The sequence below is a fragment of the Schistocerca serialis genome, chromosome 11, assembly GCF_023864345.2.
Source record: "Schistocerca serialis cubense isolate TAMUIC-IGC-003099 chromosome 11, iqSchSeri2.2, whole genome shotgun sequence".
NCBI lineage: Eukaryota > Metazoa > Arthropoda > Insecta > Orthoptera > Acrididae > Schistocerca > Schistocerca serialis.
This window is the reverse complement of record NC_064648.1, coordinates 100453610-100478103: the sequence shown is the minus strand read 5'-3', so window position 1 is coordinate 100478103 and position 24494 is coordinate 100453610. Positions and strand designations below refer to the sequence as shown.

The window sequence follows — 24494 nt, the reverse complement described above, 5'->3', positions numbered from 1 at the left end:
ATTCCATGTGCAAGACTTAAACTTTCTTAACCAGGGTGTGTATTTGGTCAAGGAAAACGAATTCCGATAATTCTTCATGACGATGTGAGAGGGGAGGAGGTGACGGGGCAAGAGGGGGTGACGGGTCAAGAGCAGGGAGTTCTAAGAAAGGGGGGGGGGGGTGACAGTCTCAGGGGGGGTGGTGACAGTCTCAGGGGGGGGTGGTGACAGTCTCAGGGTGGGGGGTGACAGTCTCAGGGGGGGGGGGTGACAGTCTCAGGGGGGGGGGGTGACAGTCTCAGGGGGGGGGGGTGACAGTCTCAGGGGGGGGGGGTGACAGTCTCAGGGGGGGGGGGGGTGACAGTCTCAGGGGGGGGGGGGGGTGACAGTCTCAGGGGGGGGGGGGGTGACAGTCTCAGGGGGGGGGGGTGACAGTCTCAGGGGGGGGGGGTGACAGTCTCGGGGGGGGTGACAGTCTCAGGGGGGGGTGACAGTCTCAGGGGGGGGTGACAGTCTCAGGGGGGGTGACAGTCTCAGGGGGGGGTGACAGTCTCAGGGGGGGGTGACAGTCTCAGGGGGGGGTGACAGTCTCAGGGGGGGGTGACAGTCTCAGGGGGGGGTGACAGTCTCAGGGGGGGGTGACAGTCTCAGGGGGGGGTGACAGTCTCAGGGGGGGGTGACAGTCTCAGGGGGGGGTGACAGTCTCAGGGGGGGGTGACAGTCTCAGGGGGGGGTGACAGTCTCAGGGGGGGGTGACAGTCTCAGGGGGGGGTGACAGTCTCAGGGGGGGGTGACAGTCTCAGGGGGGGGTGACAGTCTCAGGGGGGGGTGACAGTCTCAGGGGGGGGGTGACAGTCTCAGGGGGGGGGGTGACAGTCTCAGGGGGGGGGGTGACAGTCTCAGGGGGGGGGTGACAGTCTCAGGGGGGGGGTGACAGTCTCAGGGGGGGGTGACAGTCTCAGGGGGGGGTGACAGTCTCAGGGGGGGGTGACAGTCTCAGGGGGGGGTGACAGTCTCAGGGGGGGGTGACAGTCTCAGGGGGGGGTGACAGTCTCAGGGGGGGGTGACAGTCTCAGGGGGGGGTGACAGTCTCAGGGGGGGGTGACAGTCTCAGGGGGGGGTGACAGTCTCAGGGGGGGGTGACAGTCTCAGGGGGGGGTGACAGTCTCAGGGGGGGTGACAGTCTCAGGGGGGGGTGACAGTCTCAGGGGGGGGTGACAGTCTCAGGGGGGGGTGACAGTCTCAGGGGGGGGTGACAGTCTCAGGGGGGGGTGACAGTCTCAGGGGGGGGTGACAGTCTCAGGGGGGGGTGACAGTCTCAGGGGGGGGTGACAGTCTCAGGGGGGGGTGACAGTCTCAGGGGGGGGTGACAGTCTCAGGGGGGGGTGACAGTCTCAGGGGGGGGTGACAGTCTCAGGGGGGGGTGACAGTCTCAGGGGGGGGTGACAGTCTCAGGGGGGGGTGACAGTCTCAGGGGGGGGTGACAGTCTCAGGGGGGGGTGACAGTCTCAGGGGGGGGTGACAGTCTCAGGGGGGGGTGACAGTCTCAGGGGGGGGTGACAGTCTCAGGGGGGGGTGACAGTCTCAGGGGGGGGTGACAGTCTCAGGGGGGGGTGACAGTCTCAGGGGGGGGTGACAGTCTCAGGGGGGGGTGACAGTCTCAGGGGGGGGTGACAGTCTCAGGGGGGGGTGACAGTCTCAGGGGGGGGTGACAGTCTCAGGGGGGGGTGACAGTCTCAGGGGGGGGTGACAGTCTCAGGGGGGGTGACAGTCTCAGGGGGGGGTGACAGTCTCAGGGGGGGGGTGACAGTCTCAGGGGGGGGTGACAGTCTCAGGGGGGGGTGACAGTCTCAGGGGGGGGGGTGACAGTCTCAGGGGGGGGGGGGGGTGACAGTCTCAGGGGGGGGGGGGGTGACAGTCTCAGGGGGGGGGGTGACAGTCTCAGGGGGGGGGGTGACAGTCTCAGGGGGGGGGGGGGGGTGACAGTCTCAGGGGGGGGGGGTGACAGTCTCAGGGGGGGGGGGGGGGTGACAGTCTCAGGGGGGGGGGTGACAGTCTCAGGGGGGGGGGTGACAGTCTCAGGGGGGGGGGGTGACAGTCTCAGGGGGGGGGGGTGACAGTCTCAGGGGGGGGGGTGACAGTCTCAGGGGGGGGTGACAGTCTCAGGGGGGGGTGACAGTCTCAGGGGGGGGGTGACAGTCTCAGGGGGGGGTGACAGTCTCAGGGGGGGGTGACAGTCTCAGGGGGGGTGACAGTCTCAGGGGGGGGTGACAGTCTCAGGGGGGGGTGACAGTCTCAGGGGGGGGTGACAGTCTCAGGGGGGGGTGACAGTCTCAGGGGGGGGGGTGACAGTCTCAGGGGGGGGGGTGACAGTCTCAGGGGGGGGGGTGACAGTCTCAGGGGGGGGGTGACAGTCTCAGGGGGGGGGTGACAGTCTCAGGGGGGGGTGACAGTCTCAGGGGGGGGTGACAGTCTCAGGGGGGGGTGACAGTCTCAGGGGGGGGTGACAGTCTCAGGGGGGGGTGACAGTCTCAGGGGGGGGTGACAGTCTCAGGGGGGGGTGACAGTCTCAGGGGGGGGGGTGACAGTCTCAGGGGGGGGGGTGACAGTCTCAGGGGGGGGGTGACAGTCTCAGGGGGGGGGTGACAGTCTCAGGGGGGGGTGACAGTCTCAGGGGGGGGTGACAGTCTCAGGGGGGGGTGACAGTCTCAGGGGGGGGGTGACAGTCTCAGGGGGGGGTGACAGTCTCAGGGGGGGGTGACAGTCTCAGGGGGGGGTGACAGTCTCAGGGGGGGGTGACAGTCTCAGGGGGGGGTGACAGTCTCAGGGGGGGGTGACAGTCTCAGGGGGGGGTGACAGTCTCAGGGGGGTGACAGTCTCAGGGGGGTGACAGTCTCAGGGGGGTGACAGTCTCAGGGGGGTGACAGTCTCAGGGGGGTAATAGGGTGGGTATCAGTTGGGGGAGGTCACGGGCACGGGGAGAGGCGGTGACGGGCCCGGGGGGGTTTACGGGCCCAGGGGGGTTTACAGGCTCGGGGGGGGGGGCATTACGAACTCGGGGGAGGGGGCCGTTCCGGGCTCGGGGGGGTGTTGGTGGTAACGGGTGGTGGGGGGTGGTAACGGGTGGGGGGGGGGGTGGTTGTGGGCTCGGGGGGGTGGTGGTATCGGGCTCGGGGGGGGGTGTTGGTTGTTACGGGTGGTGGGGTGGTGGTTACGGGCTCGGGGAAGGGTTAGTTACGGGCTGGGGTGGGTTAAGGGCTCGCACAGGCTCTGGGTGGGGGTAACAGGCTGTGAGGGAGGGGTACCAGGCTGTGAGGGAGGGGTAACAGGCTTTGAGGGAGGGGTAACAGGCTTTGAGGGAGGGGTAACAGGCTTTGAGGGAGGGGTAACAGGCTTTGAGGGAGGGGTAACAGGCTTTGAGGGAGGGGTAACAGGCTTTGAGGGAGGGGTAACAGGCTTTGAGGGAGGGGTAACAGGCTTTGAGGGAGGGGTAACAGGCTTTGAGGGAGGGGTAACAGGCTTTGAGGGAGGGGTAACAGGCTTTGAGGGAGGGGTAACAGGCTTTGAGGGAGGGGTAACAGGCTTTGAGGGAGGGGTAACAGGCTTTGAGGGAGGGGTAACAGGCTTTGAGGGAGGGGTAACAGGCTTTGAGGGAGGGGTAACAGGCTTTGAGGGAGGGGTAACAGGCTTAGGGGGTAACAGGCTTAGGGGGTAACAGGCTTAGGGGGTAACAGGCTAAGGGGGTAACAGGCTAAGGGGGTAACAGGCTAAGGGGGTAACAGGCTAAGGGGGTAACAGGCTAAGGGGGTAACAGGCTAAGGGGGTAACAGGCTAAGGGGGTAATAGGCTAAGGGGGTAATAGGCTAAGGGGGTAATAGGCTAAGGGGGTAATAGGCTAAGGGGGTAATAGGCTAAGGGGGTAATAGGCTAAGGGGGTAATAGGCTAAGGGGGTAATAGGCTAAGGGGGTAATAGGCTAAGGGGGTAATAGGCTAAGGGGGTAATAGGCTAAGGGGGTAATAGGCTAAGGGGGTAATAGGCTAAGGGGGTAATAGGCTAAGGGGGTAATAGGCTAAGGGGTAATAGGCTAAGGGGGTAATAGGCTAAGGGGGGTAATAGGCTAAGGGGGTAATAGGCTAAGGGGGTAATAGGCTAAGGGGGTAATAGGCTAAGGGGGTAATAGGCTAAGGGGGTAATAGGCTAAGGGGGTAATAGGCTAAGGGGGTAATAGGCTAAGGGGGTAATAGGCTAAGGGGGTAATAGGCTAAGGGGGTAATAGGCTAAGGGGGTGATAGGCTAAGGGGGTGATAGGCTAAGGGGGTAATAGGCTAAGGAGGTGATAGGCTAAGGGGGTAATAGGCTAAGGGGGTAATAGGCTAAGGGGGTAATAGGCTAAGGGGGTAATAGGCTAAGGGGGTAATAGGCTAAGGGGGTAATAGGCTAAGGGGGTAATAGGCTAAGGGGGTAATAGGCTAAGGGGGTAATAGGCTAAGGGGGTAATAGGCTAAGGGGGGGGACATCTTTAAGAGGGGGATTTTGGGTAAATGGGTAATATGCATTGAAGAGTAGGTAGATCCACCTGCCCCCTCGTTGCAATACTACTAATTATGCATGTAGCACCTCCCATTCTGTGCAGCCTTCCCCTCTGCATTGAGCCACATTTTGATGCACGTTATATTTCACTCATGAGCATCTGTAATCAGTCATGACCACCCCATCCCGGCTTCTGTGCTCCAGCAATTTGTATGAAACAACACTTGCCCCATGCAACTTACGCCTCTGCACCCACGACTTCACAATGCTACAACTAACATCTATGAAGTGTTGCATATATACAGAATTGTTAAAATGGCTGCCCATGCAAGGAATGTTCAAACATTGGTCTACCTATACCTATCATTATGGTTTGTTGTTATTACATCAGTAAGAGGTTGTAAGTTTTTTTTTATAGATCTGTGCAGAATTTAGGTATTGTCAACAGTATGATGTAATGGGTGTGCTGAGTATAAGGTATTGGGGAAACCTGCTGTTGCATTCTAGAAAATTTATTGAGAATGTTGTCAGAAATTATGTAAACAGCAATTGCATGCCACCTCTGGCTCTGAGGCAATAATCAGCCACACCACATGAAAGTCCTAATTGCATGAGTTTTGAAAATATACAATGATAACAATGATGAATAATAGTCACCAACATCTTCACAATTCCTCTGCATTTCTTAATTATGAGCCTGGCACAGGCTCATCGAAAAACTTCCAGTCTGCTTCTCTACTATTCCACTTTCCAACTGCGTGCGGGTAAAACCAACACTTAACACCTTCCCATGCAAGTTATGTTTTATTTTATTATTATGATCATTTCTCGCTAGGCACACGGGTGCCAACAAAATATTTTCACATTCTGACGTGTTGTGAATGAAATATCACGAGAAAAGCTTGCCACTGCAAAAACCTTTTTAAGACAACCACTGCTGTGTGTGTATTTTAATGGTGATACAATCTCTCTTATTTCATGATGATACAAAAGGAGCTCCCGTTCCTTGAACTTTTCCATGTCCCACACTGCATTGTAATACTCCAGAAGAGTGTTGACAATTGTAGTGCAAGCAGTATCTTCAAGAGATATATAATCTAAGCATTCAACCAATAAATCATTGTCTTTGCTTTGATATCCCCAGAGCATTTTGTATGTTACTGTTACAATGTCAGTTATCCATAACTGTCATCCCTACATATTTGTGTTTATGGTTTTTAGATTAATGGACTTGTTTTAGTACTCCTGGATGAAATCACAATTTTCACTGTTGAGAGTCAATTGCCATTTAATGCACCATAAAGGTGTCTTATCTATCACTTTGCAATTTTTTTGATCATCATTTACAAGAAGGTAAATAACAGTTTCATCTACAAACACTGCTCACAGTCTTCTAAATCGTTTACGTAAATCAGGAACAACATAGGGCCTACAAAACATCCTTGGGAATGCCAGGTATGAATTCAGTTTTGCTCGATGACTTTCTGTCAGTTATTACCAACTGTGACATTTCTGACATGAAATCATGAATCAATTCACACAACCAGGAGGATACTCCATGGGCACGCAATTTAATTAGAAGTCACTTGTGAAGAACAGTGTCAAAAGTGTTTTGAAAATCTAAAGATGTGGAACCAATATGGTATCATCTGTCCGTATCACTACTTATACCATGAGAATAAAGAGCTAGTCGTGTTTCACAAGCATCGTGTTTTCTGAATCCATGTTGGCTATTTATCAATAAATCGTGTTCCTAGAGGTCTTCACCCACAGTGTGTGTTCCAAAATCCTGCTACAAATCGACGTTAGTGATAGGGGCTACATTTCAGCGGATTACTTGTTTTTCCTTTCTTGGGTGCTGGTGTGATCTGTGCAAGATTCCTGTCTTTGGGAACGGATCTTTCTACAGTTGAGCAATTGTATATGACTGATAAGTATGGCACTATTGTATCAGCATACTCTGAAAGGAAACTGACTGGTATACAATCTGGACCAGAGGCCTTGCCTTTCTGAAGTGTCTTAAGCTGCTTCGCTACACTGGGGGTTTCCATATCTAAGCTTCGCATATAAGCAGTTCTCAATTCGAGTTCTGGAATATTTACTTTGTCTTTTGTGAAGGGATTTAGGAAAGCCATCTTTAATAACCCTGCTTCAGTAGCACTGTCATTAATAACAGCCACCATTGTTATCATCCAGTGAAGGTATTGACTGCATCTTGTCACTAGTATACTTTACATACAATCAATCTCTTTGGGTTGTGTGCCAGATTTCGAGACAGTTTCGTTTTGGAAGCTAATAAAACCCTCTCTTTCACTCGAGTTTGCTTTTGTAAAACATTGCCAATCTTGAGGATTTTGCATTCTTTTAAATTTGGCATGCATTTTCTGCAATAGTCTTGGGACCTTGTCTGTGTACCTTGGGGGATCAGTACTACCTCTTATTAATTTATTTCGTTCATGTCTCTTACTTACAATCGATATTATTTCTTTGAATTTAAACCACATCTGGTCTAAGCTTACAAAGTCAGATCTGAAGGAGTGGAGACTGTCTGTTACAAAGGTGTCAGGTGAATTTTTATCTGCTTTTTTTAAATACATACATCTTGCATTTATTTTTGATGAATTGGATGTTTCAGTATTTGCTCTTGCTACAACAACCTTATAGTCACTAATCCCTGTATCTGCCACCATGTTCCCTGTTTGGTCAGGAATATTAAGAGGACAGGCTCTGTTGGGTTGGGTTGTTTGAGGAGGAGACCAAACAGCGAGGTCTATTGGTCTCATTGGATTAGGGAAGAAAGTTGGCTGTGCCCTTTCAAAGGAACCATCCCAGCAATTGTCAGGAACAATTTAGGGAAATCACAGAAGACCTAAAGCTTGCAATGTTTTTGCCACCATTATCACACTGAGTGGGCTCCTGAACTAACTGTTCAGAATAAGTTGGAGATGGCAGTCAGTATGTTTTGGGATGTCATTTTATGCCTACCACCAATATTCACGCATTTTCACTAACATATCAAAGGTAGATTGAAGTCACCACCAACAATAATTGTATGGATGGTGTACCTATTTGAAAGGACACTCAGGTTTTCTTTGAATTGTTCAGCAACTGTATCATACGAGTCAGAATATCGGTAAAAGGAACCAATTGTTAATTTATTTTGGTGTCAAGTATAAACTTTACACATACTAACTCACAGTAACTATCTACAACAATTTCACACCAAGGTAAACTACTACTAACAGCAATGAACACTGGATTCCTTCCTCTCCTTTGAAGTCATATCCCTAAGAGGTGCCATTAAGAACCTAACATTGGAGCTCCCAGATATGAGTAATACCACCCTCTGAATACCCAGGTCTTGCAGGTCAAGAGGCTTCCTCCGAAACAGGGCAAGCGACTTCATCTGGCTCATGGACTTAATCAGCCACAGACATCACTTGAAATCTGTCCATCAGATGAACTGGGGAAGTTCTCTGATTGGCCCATCGGAAAGTCTTTTGCTGCCAGCCACACACTGGAATGACTTCCCACACAACCACAAGTGAGAGGTCAACCTTACTGTGGGCAGTGCCTGAGGTGGCCACAGCAGTAGACCGGTCAGGCACCATATGGGTCGTGGTCGACGTCCTGTGGCTGAATACAACACTGCCTGGAGCTATGAGCTAAGAGTCACCAACTCAGCTCATGTCTGAACACAGGATTACTGTTTCTATCCATAAAGCTAGCATGGCAAATACACAGAAACACATGATATAGGAGTTGAAACTAAGAAACGTGTGGGCACTGAACTAGAATCTTGTTTAAGTTTGTTAACATACCCAGCTATAAGTAACAGTTTATAAAAACCCCTACATTCCAATGCAAACAAACAGGTAACACCATAACCAAGTGGACAAAAAAGCCTCGTTACAAGGGTCTTGTTGTAAGTGACTGATCCTGCAATGATTGTTGAAACCAGAATAACAATACGAATGGATCATACTTCCTGATATTACACGTTTTTGTAACTGGGCCTGCATGCTGGGAGAAAATAATCTGGTTCTTATGCTGTTGACATATCCTGAGATATGTATATATTCTTATGAGAAACTGTTTCAGTAAAAATATCAGCTATTGCAGGAGATTTTGCATGGATTTAAGGGAGTAACACACCAGACATTCAGCAGAAGCAGTGATATTCCAACACCAGAAAAAAGCCAAAAAGCAAATTTATATTTGGTGACGTCTTTGTGTAAAATCAGGTATTTCTGCAGATATTTCTGCTTTGGTCGCCACATGCAATTTTACCTATTTTATTTCAGAGAGACATACTTCCTTACGGATCTCAAAGCAGATGGCCCAGGATAACACAAACCTTATTATTGCTTTCAAACAGGGCAATCTGAATTTAAAGCACATTTACCAAGCACATGTAGGAACTGACATGTCACTCAATGAATTCATTACATATGGGGATTGCTGGAATAACTCACAGTATGGCTTTCTGGTTATAGATAAAATTAGGCAATTGAAAAAGAGTCAACAGAGACGAAACTTCAGTGACATTCTTCATGAAACCCAGTCCATCAAAAAGTAACTATCAACATACTGTAGGCTAGAAGTAAAGCTGCACACATGTTGCACATTCATTCAGAGAGCGCAAAGCACATTCATTTATTTGACAGAAAAATTGAGATAATCAACACTAAATTAATGGAATAGGAAAGGTCGAAAGTGCTGTGACACACTATTGACAGAAGCAGAAAAGGAGGAGGAGGAGGAGGAGGAGGAGGAGGAGGAAAAGAAGAAGTCACAGTAAAGACTGTTACTGGGTACAGTAATCCTGAGTTACAGCAAACATGTGGGGTCACTAGGACAAAACCACAAATGTTTGGTATGCACTCATTATGTTTACTGAGAATGCAGAGTTGGGGATAAGGAATTTGAAAGAATGCATTTTCTATTACAGTCAACCTTGTTGAAAACATCAAAAAGGATACCCTGAAAGTATACAAACATATATTCAAATATTACACTCAACCAATGCACATAAGACCCCAAAAGGATTAATGAAAATCTCAAAAAATGACAAATACCAGAATGCAATTAAATCAACACTAGCAGCTGCACATAGTGCAGGTAAATTGGTTGAGATTCAGCATTAAAGACTGAACAATCTACCCCCAGAGTACATACATTATGATGTTCCGAATGCAATGATAGCTAAATTATGACTGTTTACAGTTTCAGCTGCTTCAAGGGATGCAGGTCAAAAGAACATAATATTATTGATCACATCCAAGCTTTTAGAAAGACACATCATCAAGTAGTCTGTTGCAGATTGGAACAAGTTAGTTCCCCCACACTATTCAAACCTATTATAGAGGTGAATTTTACAATAGGCATTTCAAAGCACAAATGGAACAATATGGGATTAATGACTATTCAGCCATCTCCCGTTTGAAGGCCAAGACTGTTGAACACGATGATAAAAACTGAATGTGGGTGCAATTTAGTTTTCAATGTATGTACAAATGGCTGAACATATTACCACAAATTATTGAGAAGTATAACCGCATTACTCAGCACACAATTAAGAAGAAATCTATTGATGTCACAGAGGAATATAGAGGAATTACAGAAAAGTTCTGAACTGAAGGTGTTCCTCACAGAGCAAGTCCTAAGACATTGAGGGAACAGGGCATTGTTGAATTGGCTCAGTTTCTCAACAAAGCCCAATTATTGGGCGAACATACACACACTTTTCTATGCAATCAGGAAAGTAAACCTCAAACCATGCAGTAGTGTGACATGAATGCAAGGAAACATATCTAGATAGGTGAAGGTGTTATTCTTGAGAATCTTCCATTCAAACTTTGTATCTCTGGATACAATTTCTGTGGCCCTTGAACAAAACTGCAAGAGTTCCTAGCTTATGGTGAGAAAGGATTTGAAGTATTGGACAATACATGCAAAGAACGTTTACACTATAAATAAAGATTATCATATTGCAGACCAAATATTCACTTTTATTTATTTATTGTGTCAAAAGTGTATATAAGTGATATACTTCACTATCCCCCACAGAGATCTGCTGGAGTGAAGTACTTTTCTTTTAATTTAGACCAATGTTCTTTCAGTGTGAATGACATTACATCACAACTTTAAATGAGGCAGAGATTTGTTTACTGCGAAGTTTAGCTATTGAGCCATAGCTGAAGGTGAATTTCGGGAGGTAAAATAAGAAGGGCATGCCCCTTGACATAGTAAATATTCACTGATGAAGCTAGACAGATAAGTCAAGGGAAGGATATTGGTATAGGACAACGTATCACTGCATTAGTGGTTGATAAGGCAATGTGTGTCAAACTGAAGTTGGGTACTGGAATAACTTTCAAACTAAAGTAGAAGAAAAGACCTATGAGACGTTTAAGAAATTGTATCTAATTAGTGGTGACTGGCAAAATGTGCTTTGAACCAGAAAGGAAGAAGGAAACGACTTGTTAAAATGCCCAGGGTCCTACCAATACCAAAGACATCTGGCTGAAGAGTTCTGCTTCTAATCCCTCCATTTGCTGGGCTTACAGCCACTGGTTGACGACTTGCAGGGGGAGGGGGGAGCCACTGCCATATCTCAAGCAGTAAAGAATTCCGAAAATGCTGAAAAGCAATTACAAGAAGCTGAAATGCATGATATGACCATGGAAGCTATCGGCAAAGGCCTATATTTAAAACCATTCAAGAAAAGGGTCTCAGTGACTTAAGGCTGTCTGAAGAACTGTGTCATTACCTCACTGACAGAAACCAAGTGTACAATTTAAGGCACTACCAAAACTTAATTCATACCTCCAGAACTACTTCTGCCTCATATTTATCCTAAAAACTGCATAAAAACAAGCAGTACACAAATCTCTGCATCATTTAAAGTTGTGATTAATGTCATTAACACTGAAAGAACATCGGTCTAAATTAAAAAGAAAAGTACTTTCCTCCAAAAGATCTCAGCAGAGGGTAGTGCATTATATCACTGATTGGTCTAGGAATATAAAAAGCATAGCTTATGTCACTGAATTAATAATAAATACGGAGCAGGGGAGTTGCAACAATACCTCCTGGGTACTGTGAGATTGATGATTTATATGTATACAAAAAACAATTTGTTTAAGGATTTGAGCTACATGCAAATGTTAATATGTTCTCATCAGTTAAAAGCAGAAATATTGTGGACTTTAGTAATAAATGTTCAATAGCACAGCTAGTAGGTGCACAATACTGATAAAATTTATGAGTCAAATCAACCAGTCGACATACTGCCAGTCAGTACAATTTATGTAGAGAGTAATATCGCAACGACTTTTGTACCTTGACGACATATTAGTACATATTATATATGCATTTTTTCCTACAGTAGGTCCTGCTTATAAAACTGAAGCCAATGAAGTCCAAGATGAACACAGACTGCCACACAAAGCCAAGGTGATGAAGGGTTCGAACCCATTGGGACATTGGCAGGTACCACAAAGTTTATCTCTTGAGTCATAGCCGAAAGTGAACTTCGGGAGGTAACATAAGAAGGGCATGCCACATATGGTGGGCAAGGCAGTCATTGAAAAAGTGGGGCCGTGTGCAGTGGCCACGCCATTTGAGGCGCCATGTCATGGATTGTGCTGGAGGTTCGTGTCCTCCCTCGGGCATCGGTGTGTGTGTGTGTGTGTGTGTGTGTGTGTGTGTGTGTGTGTGTGTGTGTGTGTGTGTGTGTGTGTCATTCTTAGCGTACGTTTGTTTAGGTAGTGTATAAGTCCAGGAACTGATGACCTCAGCAATTTGGTCCCTTACGATTTCTCGCACATTTGAACTTTTTTTGGAAAAGTGGGCATATGATGGGTGGCTAGGCATGACAGAAGAACAGGACATATATCCACTGAGAAAGATATCAAGCTGGTATGACAGTGGTGCCCCAGTAGCTTCAGAGTAGACTCTCAACCGGGCTAGTGTAAAAGGCGTCAGTGGCCAAGCATATTCCACAATGGTGGACTATGTTAAGACACCATAAGGTGGGGAGACATGCAGAGAAACACGCAAAACACCCATAGTTTGGTTCTGAACAGATGAGGTATCAGTACAAATGGAGGAAGGTACTCTGATCCACTATCTGTGAATAACAGGGTTTATGGCTATAGCAAAGAGGGTGAAGCTCAGGCAGATTCCTGGACACCGCTTTCCTCTGGATACGGGTGTCTGACAGGGCTGAACCCACATGTACTGTGAAATTTCAGTCCTTTAAAAATTCATTAAAGAATTGGAGCAGGTGGCCTCAGAAGCCCACCAGTCCTCCAGCTGATGTCAGCTGATGTAGGCTTTCTCCAAATCAAAGAACATAGCCACAGGCTCGTTTTTCTGCAGGGAACCATTCATGGTATTCGTTGAAAAACTGACGAGATGGATGACTGCCAAACAGTGCATTCCAAATCCTCACTGTGCAGCGGTCAGGAGATAGCGAGACTTGGCCTGCCAAACCAGCCGTCCATGAATCATATGTTCCACCACCTTGCAAACACAGCTGGTGAGAGAAACAGATGGTAGCTAGAAGGGAGGTGTTTGTCCTTACTGGGCTTAGGTATGGGTATAAGAGTGGCTTCATGCCAGCAACCGGGAAATGTGCCCTTTGCCCAAATGTGACTGTATATACAAAGGAGAAAATGCTTTCCCATGAGAGAAAGGTGTTGCAGCATCTGAATGTTCATCGTCTAGTACTGGGGCAGAAGACTGGGATGAATTAAGAGCACGGTCTTGCTGCCTCATAGTAAAGGTGGGATTGTAGCATTCACTATTCTGAGAGGACAAAGTATCAGTTAACCCCCCTCCACTCATTGCTGAGGGAGGAAGGTGGGGTGATAGTGCGTAGAGCTATAAATCTCCGCAAAGTAGTGGCCCTAGGTGATGGAGATAGCAATAGGGACCAATGACATCAAAAGTCATGGTCATACCAGAAATCAAGGAATGGAGCTTGGTTGCAGAGAGTGAACAGATGTTGCCCCATACCATGAAAGAGGGAGTGAAACTGTTAAAAGAAAGAGTAAATGAAATCCAGCTAGCTCTTTTGGTACTATGATGAATGCGATGACACTGTGCATGCAACTGTTTGTAATGAATAGAGTTCACCATCACAGGATGATTGTTAAAACTGTGGAGAGCATGTCTCCGCATGCGAATCACATCATCGTACATATGAGTCCACCTAAGGAGTGGGACACATTGAGGTAACATGAAGTGGAAGGTATGGAACATTCTGTGGCAATAATAATGATAACATTTGTAAGATACTTTACCTGCTCATCACAGCTGGGGAAATGTTGGTCGAAGGTTGCCAGAAAGAGGTAATGCCTCCACTCATCCTTAGAAAGCTACCAACTGTGTCTATAATCAGTTGTAGCAGTCAGTCTGAAATGTGTGGGCTCCATTTTAACTGAGAAGGTCTGCCAAGAGGGAACCTCTTGGAGACGTTCTCAAAAGGCCTGAAGGGTGACAGTAGGCATTACAGTCCCTAAGCAGCAAAATGGGGTGAGGGAGCAGCTGATCAATGTGCTGAATTAAGTCTCCCCTGGTGACAGTGAATGATGGAGGGCAGTAGACATTAAAAAGAGAAATGTGAAACGATGAAGGAAAATGCAGACTGCAACAGCTTTCAGCTAGGTGTTCCATGAGATGCTTTGGTTACAAACATCATCCTGCAAGATCAGTATGTCTCCGCCATGAGATTGACTGCTGTCCTTGGGATGGGGAATATCAAAGTGGACTGAAAGGAAATGTGGGAGGCCGCCAGGACACAATTTTGTTTCTTGGAAGCAGAAAAGAAGTGGACTTTGCGTTCCTCATTATTCGATCTAATGCTTGCTATGTTCCATTGGGGAAGAGTCATAACAGGGATTGGGGAGGAGGCAACAAACGAATGGTAGTCACCTCCGTGGCTGCCGAGTGCCAGCCTTCAAAGACACACTGCTACACTGTGCACAGGCTGGAAGCATCAGCATTCTCCGTGGGTCAGCCTGCCGATTCCAAGGGAGAAAAATTGTGGGTGGTGTGCACCACCCAAAGGGAGGCCAACTGTATGAGGGTATCATGCGGTGGGCCGTTGAAAAGGATCTCTAAGTCTGGGAAGGACAAAACAATTTGCCTTTCTTTGATTTCTTAGAGCCTTGTTGGCAGTCGATGACTGATGTGTGTTGGCTGGAGGAATGTAGAATGTCTTCGCAGGAGTATTCCTCTTCTCCTCTCTGGCCTGCCAGTGGTGTAGCAGGTGATTTTGTAGTCGGGGTGAAAATCTGGCAGCTTGCTGCACACCTGCAGGAGAAGAAGATCATGATACTAATGCAATACTCGGTAATTTCATAACTGCAGTTCTGAACTGGAGGTCAGAAGTCTGCATGGCTACATTCTTTGTGAAACAACAATGCACAGCAAGAATGATACTAAAATAAAGGGCTCTTGACTAGCTAACAATGTGCAAGAGACACGATATGGTAGTTTTTCCTTGACCTTTATCTTCCAGATGGCCCACTCATCATGGTACACGAGCCATTCATGGGATGAGGTGGCATGGTCGCCATTAGAATTGATACAGTGGAGAGGACGAGGTGAGAAACCACCCTCGTGAACACCTCTACCACAAGTAGCACATTTGGCCATGTTTTGACAGGGCATGCGAGTGTGGTTATAATGTTGACACTGGCAGCAACACATCTATTTTTGACGCATGATCAGACTGTGATGACTGCATGATGTTGTTTGTTCAGTCCAGAGACTGGTTTGATGCAGCTCTCCATGCTACACTATCTTGTGCAAGCTTCTTCATCTCCGAGTAACTACTGCAACCTACATCCTTCTGAATCCGTTTAGTATATCCATGCCTTGATCTCCCTCTACGATTTTTACCCTACATGCTTCCCTCCATAACAAAACTGATGATCCCTTGATGCCTCAGAACATGTCCTAGCAACTGATCCCATCTTCATACCCTGCCTTAATCTTTGAGGGAAGCATTACTCAATCAAATGACAGAAAAAAGTGCATGTGTGCACTAGGTTTGCATCAACCTATTTCATTACCCAATGGACTGCAGTAATAAACTGATCAGATAAGTGCGGATTTTTCCCTCGATCAGACCCTCAAAGAGCTGAGTGCAAGTAACAGCACATGATGAATTCTGCATACAATGGTGCTCAACACCAACAGGATATCCACGGAGGAGCGAAGCTGTTAGCAGAGTTTGGGCTTAAACTCACAACTGGTATCCAGAAGAAAAGTCGCAATACATAATCGAGAATGAGGTTTCACAGAGCTGTGGTGCAGTGGTTGGCACACTAGACTCGCATTGATGGTTTAAACCCATGTTTGGCAATCCTGATTTAGGTTTTCTGTGATCTTCTCTGCATTGCTTCAGGCAAATGCCGGAATGGTTCCTTTGAAAGGGGACAGCTGAGTTCCATCCCCATCTTGTCTTAACCCGATGGGACCGATGACCTCGCTGTTTTGTCCCCTTCTCCCAGATCAACGAACCTACCTCTTGACCTGGGGCTGGCAATTATGCACTACCCTGTTGCCTATTATGTATCAAATGGCTGGGCTGGCCTTTAGGAATGCACAGGGAGGAAGAAGAAACAAAGAAACCCAAACACCAAAGCGGAGGAAGGAGGGGAGAGGTGAGAGGGAGAACGAAGAGAGAAAGGAAAAACAAATCATGGACTGTTCCGATGTCAGGCTATTGAAACACATTCCTGAAACTAACCAAAACATGTACCCCAAGGACAGGGGAAAAGAACAGCAGGACAGATATTCAGCACAGAAAAGGAAGAGGTGCTGCAAAGACTGATTCCTGTGGCACCTAAGCACACTCTAAGTGTGGTGAGCCCCCAGGGAGTGGGAGCGGGGGATTTTTATTTCAATTCTATGAAAACATACTTTCCTCCTATGACCTACACCTAACGACCAGTATAAATTTGATCAGCATGGTCGAGTGAAACATTGGCCTTTCGTTCTGTTTCTGAAACACTAATGGTCATTGGGCTTCAAAACAAATAGGCAATGGCTCTTGAAATAGGTCTTTTAGGCTTTTTAGGGAATTTCTCTCTGGCAGATTTTCGAAAGTGACATTATACAGGTGCCCTCAAGACTATGCGACAGATACACAATATTACTGTCTCTAGAATCAATGAGGATTCATCACTTACATCTTCACAACCTTACTGAAACTGTCTCCACATATTTAAGGTACTTCTTGATGATGGGCTGTAAACCGTAAATACTACAAGCTTGTGTGTTTCCTGAGCGTGACTGCAGCACATTGAAAGAGCTGTTCAACACTATATTCTTTAATATACCATGGCAGTGAATTAACTCCAGTCTTGTTCTACAGAAGTACAACATTAGATTGTGTCCATCAAGGTAAATCTATTGAATTTCAGTAATTTTCATGTGATGTTCTGCATTAAGCACACCACAGCTGCTGACTTCCACATGAACTTTCATTTTCCTGTATGCATATTGTAAGTTGGTTCAAATGGCTCTGAGCACTATGGGACTCAACATCTGAGGTCATCAGTCCCCTAGAACTTAGAACTACTTAAACCTAACTAACCTAAAGACATCACACACATCCATGCCTGAGGCAGGATTCGAACCTGCGACCTTAGCAGTCACGCGGTTCCGGACTGAAGCGCCTAGAACTGCACGGCCACCGCAGCTGGTTATTGTAAGTTGGTTCTATTTATTTAGAAATGAACACACAATTGCTCTAGTAGAGAATAGCATTACTGACCATACTGCCTTGTTATATTGTAGCTTGTCTACAACACTAAATAATTACAGAAGTGCATTTCATTTCATATCTGAATTACTTCCACATACAGTAAGTAAAAATTTATGTTACTCAAAAAGTTCCACTGTATATAATGAAAACTTACCTCTCACTATTTGATGCATACTTTGTTGAGGTTGCCACCTGAAATATTTCAAAAAATGTCCAGTGATTCACAACTGATGAGAGTAAATAAATAAAATTCTATTAACACCTACCAACATCTGATTGGTCAATCAGTTGCTGTATGTGATGTTTAAAAATTGCATTAAAGATAACATGATAAACTGTTGCAGTTATTGAAACAGTGTGTCAGTAAGAATTCCCACTTCATTTCCACCCTATGTTTTTGATCCTGTAAATAATTATGCAAGGCAGTGGTTCAGTTTTACCATACCTCCCACTAGATGATTCAAAAGAAAAGTGGCTGAAGACATTTTTCATCTGTCATGCACTTACACCTTACAGAAAATTTTCATTTCCTCATTTCATTACAAAAATTGTTATTGACAGAGAGGTGAATCCATCATAACAAGTGATCCACTTGGACCTTCGTGTTCTTGGCAGCTGACAAACAACTTGCAAAGGTGAGGAGTGTCTTCTAAACCCAGCTATAAAACTGAAACCCAAAATAAAGTACGGGCTTGGAACATTAAATATACAAATACTAATAAATGTTGGCAAACTGAAAATACTGTTGGATATTGTAAATTTACTACAAATTAAAATATTAGCATTAAAAATATCAGATACACAGAAGAAATCCCACTTTCTGGTAACTGTAGATTTTTCACAGGGAAAACAGAGACGAAATTCATAGAGCTATGCCAACACTATGCTCTGAATTCATAAATGGAAAATCTGTATTACAATCAGTTACAAATTTTTCAGTGTCTTCAGAAACACTCTTCCTGTAACAATTCAATATGTAAATGACAGACAATAATTAATGGACACACACACACCAATAAATCAGGATAACAAGAACAATGGAGACAAAGTAAAACATTTTTGAGAACAATGTTGAGAAGAATCTGATGAAGTACCACAGAAAGAGTATAAAAATTTCATTACATTTTAATCCTCGAACTGGTTGACAATGGAGATTAAAACATTTTCTGTCCCCATTGCCATTAAATGTATTTATTCACTAATGGAATTTTGACTATTATGCCATTCTCGAGTGACACCCCACTAAGAAGTAAGTCAAGTTACTAAATGTCACACCTGGTGCATGGGGAGTACAAATTAAAAAGGGCAGTAGGACATGACTTTGACAGACATTATTACATGAAATGCTATGTCTTTTGTAGGCATATAGACGGCAAACACTCCCGTCTTTTTATGAATATGGAATTTGTAAACATGGTTAACACAAGGAAAGTGGTGTCTGAAAAGGAATTATGATGCACTCCGACAACACAATGAGCTGTCACTTGAGAATGGTACAACTCCAAAATAACAATTTTGAATAAATATATTGACTAACAGTCCAGGAAGAAAATGTATTCATTTATAAATTTCTGCCTAACTATGGATGTAAGAAAAATGGAAAACTGGTAGGAAAAAGACTTTAGAAAATGTAGAAAAGTTGTTGGCAGCGCGCGCGCGCGCTCGCGCGCCCACGCCCACGCACACACGCCCACGCACACGCACACACACACACACACACACACACACACACACACACACACACACACACACAAAAGTTTTTGCGTTCAATGCCTATTAGCTGTACAACTTCTAACAGTTTTCGGACGACAGGAGACAATGTGGTACTGGGGTGCAAGACTCTCACATTTCTCACAGTTGACTCACATATTACGTGCAGCCAGTCTTCTCGGGTCAGACGGCTGCATCTATATTCACAAACCCTTCTTCTCTGAAGACTATATCTGGTTAAAGGAATTTCAAAATAGATTCCTTTTCTACTCTTGAAATAATTCTGCACTTTCAGGTTACTTTTTGTTCAACTCTGTTATATTTTCATCTCCACAGTAAAACAACACAAGTTTCACACAAGCATTCAACTCTCGCAAGTCAAACCTGTCTTGGACCTTAAGATATTAACAGATAAAAGTACAATATGTTTGGTTTAAAAACCACTATAGAACCAGTTCTTGCTTCTCTTTAGTTCAACACACAATTCATTTGTTCACAACAATACAGTCGTTACACCATCAAGGAATAGAGCATGCTTGCTCCTTATACTGGACATACAGCTTACACGGCACACAATGCAAACACTTGTCCGAGTTGATCGACTGTCACTATTGCAGTATTCTTCAGATACATGTCCATTCTGTACGCACAGAAACCGGTGGCGAGGTGGACACATCTCCACACTCTCATTCTCGTACTTAAAATATCGGGTGTTTGAGATGGTGGGAAGCCGAGTGTCTCTAAATCATACACTGAAATTCTCGAGGCACTGCTAACTATGATCGAAGCCTATGGCTATGTAACAAAACACTGATTTGCTGAATTGCTCTTGAGGTTCCAAAATAGTTTTATGTGTGTATAAGACCCACAAATTACTCTTGGGTCATCAGAATTGTTGTTTCTGTTTTAATGTAATGTAACTTCGTTTAAACTGTACGTAGATTTGTAGTAAATGGATTACAATTACATAATTTTTAATAATCCACTGGCAGTTATTTCTATATTACACACTTATCATAACTAATGCCTTTTACAAAATACTTTTGAGTGCTACTGTAGTGGGACTGTACCTACCCACAGCGAGATGAACGAAGCAGATAATGAACAACAGTATCAGCATACAACCACTGTTTTGTTATGCAGATTGCTATAGGCTATCTGATGCCCATATGGACAGCAGCAGGAATCCTTAACTACAGTGTGTGATGTGAGCTCTGCCAATCAAATCATAACTCATTCAAAGAAGAGAACTACCGTATCCTATGGACTATAAAATGCTATGGACTAAGACACACAATTTTCAAGCAACATTAAAATTTTTTTTTTACCATTTCTATTGTTAGACTGCAAAGCATTACTAAAAAAAAATTCTTAGTTTATGAAACTCAATAGTTCTTTATAATTCCTGAAAATTGTCATCTCAATTTTCTCTATTTTCTCTTCCTCTACATTATTGTTGTTCTCTTCTTATTTAAGATGATCTTCACTGAAATCGAGAGCATTACTTATGCTGCATTTCTTGAAAGATTTGACAATTATCTCTTCCCTCACTCTAGGCCATGATTGTTTATCCACTGACACTTGCTTGATTGCAGGCCATTTTAAAGCTCTGTTCAGCATAAATTCATGTTGTGTTTCATCCATTTGTTCCAGTCTGTTAGCAAATACACTTTAAATAGTTTATTTATTGAGACACCAAGAAGTTGCAACTGTCAAGTAAGTCCTCCTGGAATAACTGAAAGCTCGGTACTTGTCTCAATTTCTCTTTTCATGTAGAATTTTTCAAATGCCTGCTAAACTGATCTAGCACAAGAGTACTCTTCTTCAATAAAGCACCTTTCCTTCTCTCCCACACTGTTAATCCTAAATTTCATACCAGCCTTGTCTATCCAACCCCTTTCATGTACACGAACAACTGCTGGCAGTATTTCAGAAGGTTTTGTACTAAAAAATGATCAATGGGTTAAGTTTAGTACCATTAGCACAACATGAAAAGACAACAGTGTAGTGCAATTTTTCATGTCCACTTGTTTTTATAGTTACATTTTTAGCACCTTTCATGGCAACAGTTCTGTTACTCAGCACATCAAATGTCAGAGAAGTTTTGTCCGTATTTGCTATTTCACATAGTTCTGCACAGGTTATCTTTTGACGCTGAATAATAAAGCAATGTAACAACAGTATTCTCTCTTCATACTCTTGTGGCATTCTCTGAGGTGTTTGGGTATTTGTTTGCATCCAAAGTTCACGAAGTTTCATAAACCTGTAACACCAACAAACTCCACCCTTTAAGTCTGTTGAATACCACTTTAGCACTACCTTATGACCATGTATTTCAATTATTTTTGTATTAATTCCAATGTCATGATGGTGCCCTTGAATCCATTTCAATATATCATTTACTAGTTGTGTTCATTTTGCATTAGTCATCTATGGAGTGAGTACTATACGTAAGGTTCCCAATGAGCTACATCCTTGAGGGTACGTGCTGGGCAAAATCCAACAACAGTGCCATGTGCAGTGGTTCCCTCACTCTTGAGCTCCCCGTCCACGATTCGCTATGTCCCTCAGTGTTGGCTTGGCAGCCATCAGAGATGGAAGTGGTGATCGCTGCACCTGTCAAGTGCAAGGTTCAAGCAGTAATCCAATTTCTCCATGCAAGATAGTTACTGTCCATCAAAATTCATCAGCCACTGACTGAGGTTTATGGTGAAGAGTGCATGTTCATTCATCATGTCCACAAATGGTGCAGGGCTTCTGCTGAGGGTCACACGGAAGTTCACGATGAAGAACGCAGTAGAAGACCTCAGGTTTCGGACGCGATTGTCCATAAGATCAACAGTGAGCTGCTCAAAGATCGGAGCATCACTGTTCGTGAACTTGTTGAACATATTCCTGAAGCTTCCCACAGCACAAATTAAAGAACTTTCATAGAAACGTTGGGTTATCACAAGGGGTGTGCTCGCAGGGTCCCCTGGATAATGACATGGATACAGGAGCAACGCCTTGACTGTGCTCACAAGTTTCTTCAACAATGAGAAGGCTGTCCAGTCTTCTCCTATCTTTTGGATGCATTCCTCCACTCATTTCTGCCATCTGTCTCTCGGTCTTCCTCTTGGTCTCTTTCCTTACAGTTTCATCTCGTGTATCCTCCTGGGTATCCTCTTCTCCTCCATTTGCTTAACATGCCCATACCATATAAGTCTTGATTTCTCTACCTCCTCCCGTAATGGTTCCACCTTCATTAACTCTCTGATCATCTCATTTCTCAACCTGTCCATCTTTGTCACTCCAATACTGTTCCTCACAAATTTCATCTCACTACCTTGTACTTTGCTTTTCTCTCTGCCTTTCATAAGCCAGGTACCAGATGCGTATGTCAGGATTGGGGCATAGTATGAATGGTATATAACTTTTTACTGATTTGGGATACACCCTTGCTCCATTTCAGGGTTCTGCCACTCTTCCAAAATGCTTCTGCTTTTCTCCCCACTCTATTTCTTTGTCGTTTTGTCCACATTCCTGTTTCCTAGGTACTTGAAACTGTTCACTCTCTTCAATCGTTCCCCATCAATTGTTATTCCAGTTGTTCCTCTCTCCTCTGTTCTTGTTGTGATAATTATCTCACTCTTACTCATACTAAATTTCATCCCATATTTTTGTACTGTTCATTCCCATATGTCCAACTGGTCTTGTACTTCCTCCTCCTTATCCCAAATCATCATATCATCTGTAAATACTACAGCTTTCGTCTTTCCTTCACCAATTACTTGTGCTACTGTGCTCATTACAATAAAGAGTAATGGTGAAGATGCACCTCTCTGCCTCAAGCCATTCTTCTGTTCAATCCAAGCTGATCTCTCTCCTCTTGCTTTCACACAGCTCATACTTCCATGGTACATTTCTCTTATCCTCCAAATAATCTCTTTTGCTACTCCTCTGTTCTCCAGAACTTTCCACACACTGCTTCTATGTATAATACCACACGCTTTTTCAATGTTCAGGATGGTCAGTAGTAGATCTATTCCATATTCATAATGCTGTTCCTGCAGTTCTATTACAGCATAAATTAGACCCACAGTGGACATTCCTGTTCTGAAACCATGTTGTTGTTCTCTCATCCTTCTAATTTTGTCCGAATTCGTGCTTCAAAAATTTCCTCAAAAATTTTGCACAATGACTCATCGATGCTATCCCCCAATACTGCTTGCACTATTTTCTATTTTCCTTCTTAAAGAGTGGGACAATTATTCCCTTCTTCCAGTCTTCTGGGATCATCATCTGTCTCCAAACAATTTTCATTACTCGAGATAGCCATTGTATCCCCACCTCCCCTGCTGCTCTCACCATCTCTACAGTTAGCTTATCCAGACTTGGTGACTTCCATCCCTCCATCTTGCCCTATGCCTCTTCCACTTCTCCCCATGTAAGGTCTCATATTACACCTTTTTCGAACCTTCACTATTCTCATCCATCATTCTGGTCCACTGTTCCATCCACTTTCTTCTCTCCTCTGCCACCACTCTTTTTGCTTCTTTCTTTCTTGCTTGATACTCTTCTCTTGTCTCTACTGTTCTCTTCTGGAACCAGGTATTTAGTTGAATTTACAGCCTTTAGATCTGAGTGATTTACCATGTAACCAAAATTTAATGGATTCCTTTAAGCACTCATGTGGATAAGCTCACACTTTTCACTATTTAGAGTCAACTGCTCATTTTTGCACCATGGAGGTAACTTTTCCATACTATTTTGCAATTTTTTATCATCTTCTGATGACTTTAATAGATGATAAGTGACCGCATAATTTGCAAAGAACCTAAGACTGCTGCTCAGATTGTCTCCTAAATTGTTGACATAGATAAGGAACAGCAAAGGACATATAACACTACCCTGGGAAATGCCAGCAATTGCACCCGCTTTACTCGATGACTTTCTGTCAATTACTATGAACTGTGAACACCCTGACAGGAAATCACAAATCCAGTTTCATAACATACGATATTCCACAAGCATGCAATTTGACTAGGAGCTGGTTGTTAGGTACTATGTCAAAAGATTTCTGGATCTAAAAATACAATATCAATTTTAAATACTTTGTCTATAGCGCTCAACACTGTGTGAGTAAAGAGCTAGTTGTGTTTCACAAGAACCATGTTATCTAAATCCATGTTGACTATATGCCAATTGACCATTCTCTTATGTTTGAAAACAATAACACAATATATGTTCCAAAAACCTGCTGTATATTAATTTTAATCATATGGGCCTGTAATTTAGTGGACCATTCTTACTGCCTTTCTTGAGCATTGGTGTGACCTGTGCAACTTTACAGTCGTTGGGTCCAGATCTTTCATCGAGTGAGCAGTTGTATATGATTGTTAAGTATGGAGATATTGCATCAGCATGCTGTGAAAGGAACCTAACTGGTATACAGCCAGGATCTGAAGATGTGCTTTTAATAAGTGATTTAAGTTACTTCACTACTT

The 24494-nt window shown here is 44.6% G+C and overlaps 1 protein-coding gene across 4 annotated transcripts in view; it reads right to left on the bottom strand.

The window, feature by feature from the left end:
• The window catches only part of LOC126427336 (zinc finger protein ZFP2-like), a 75847-nt gene that overhangs the window by 6050 nt on the left and 45303 nt on the right, over window positions 1-24494 (bottom strand). The window contains exons 4-5 of one of the 4 annotated variants that reach the window (XM_050089663.1): window positions 17453-17490; window positions 9556-14834 (exon numbers count right to left, since the gene is read on the bottom strand). The exons of 1 other annotated variant lie outside the window; for it this stretch is intronic. In XM_050089663.1, coding sequence (XP_049945620.1) covers window positions 14639-14834; window positions 17453-17490 — 234 coding nt within the window. In that variant the 3' untranslated portion in view covers window positions 9556-14638. Of the gene's footprint in view, window positions 1-9555; window positions 14835-17452; window positions 17491-24494 lie in introns of those variants that run through there. 2 more of the 4 variants (XM_050089660.1, XM_050089661.1) reach the window with 2 other exon arrangements.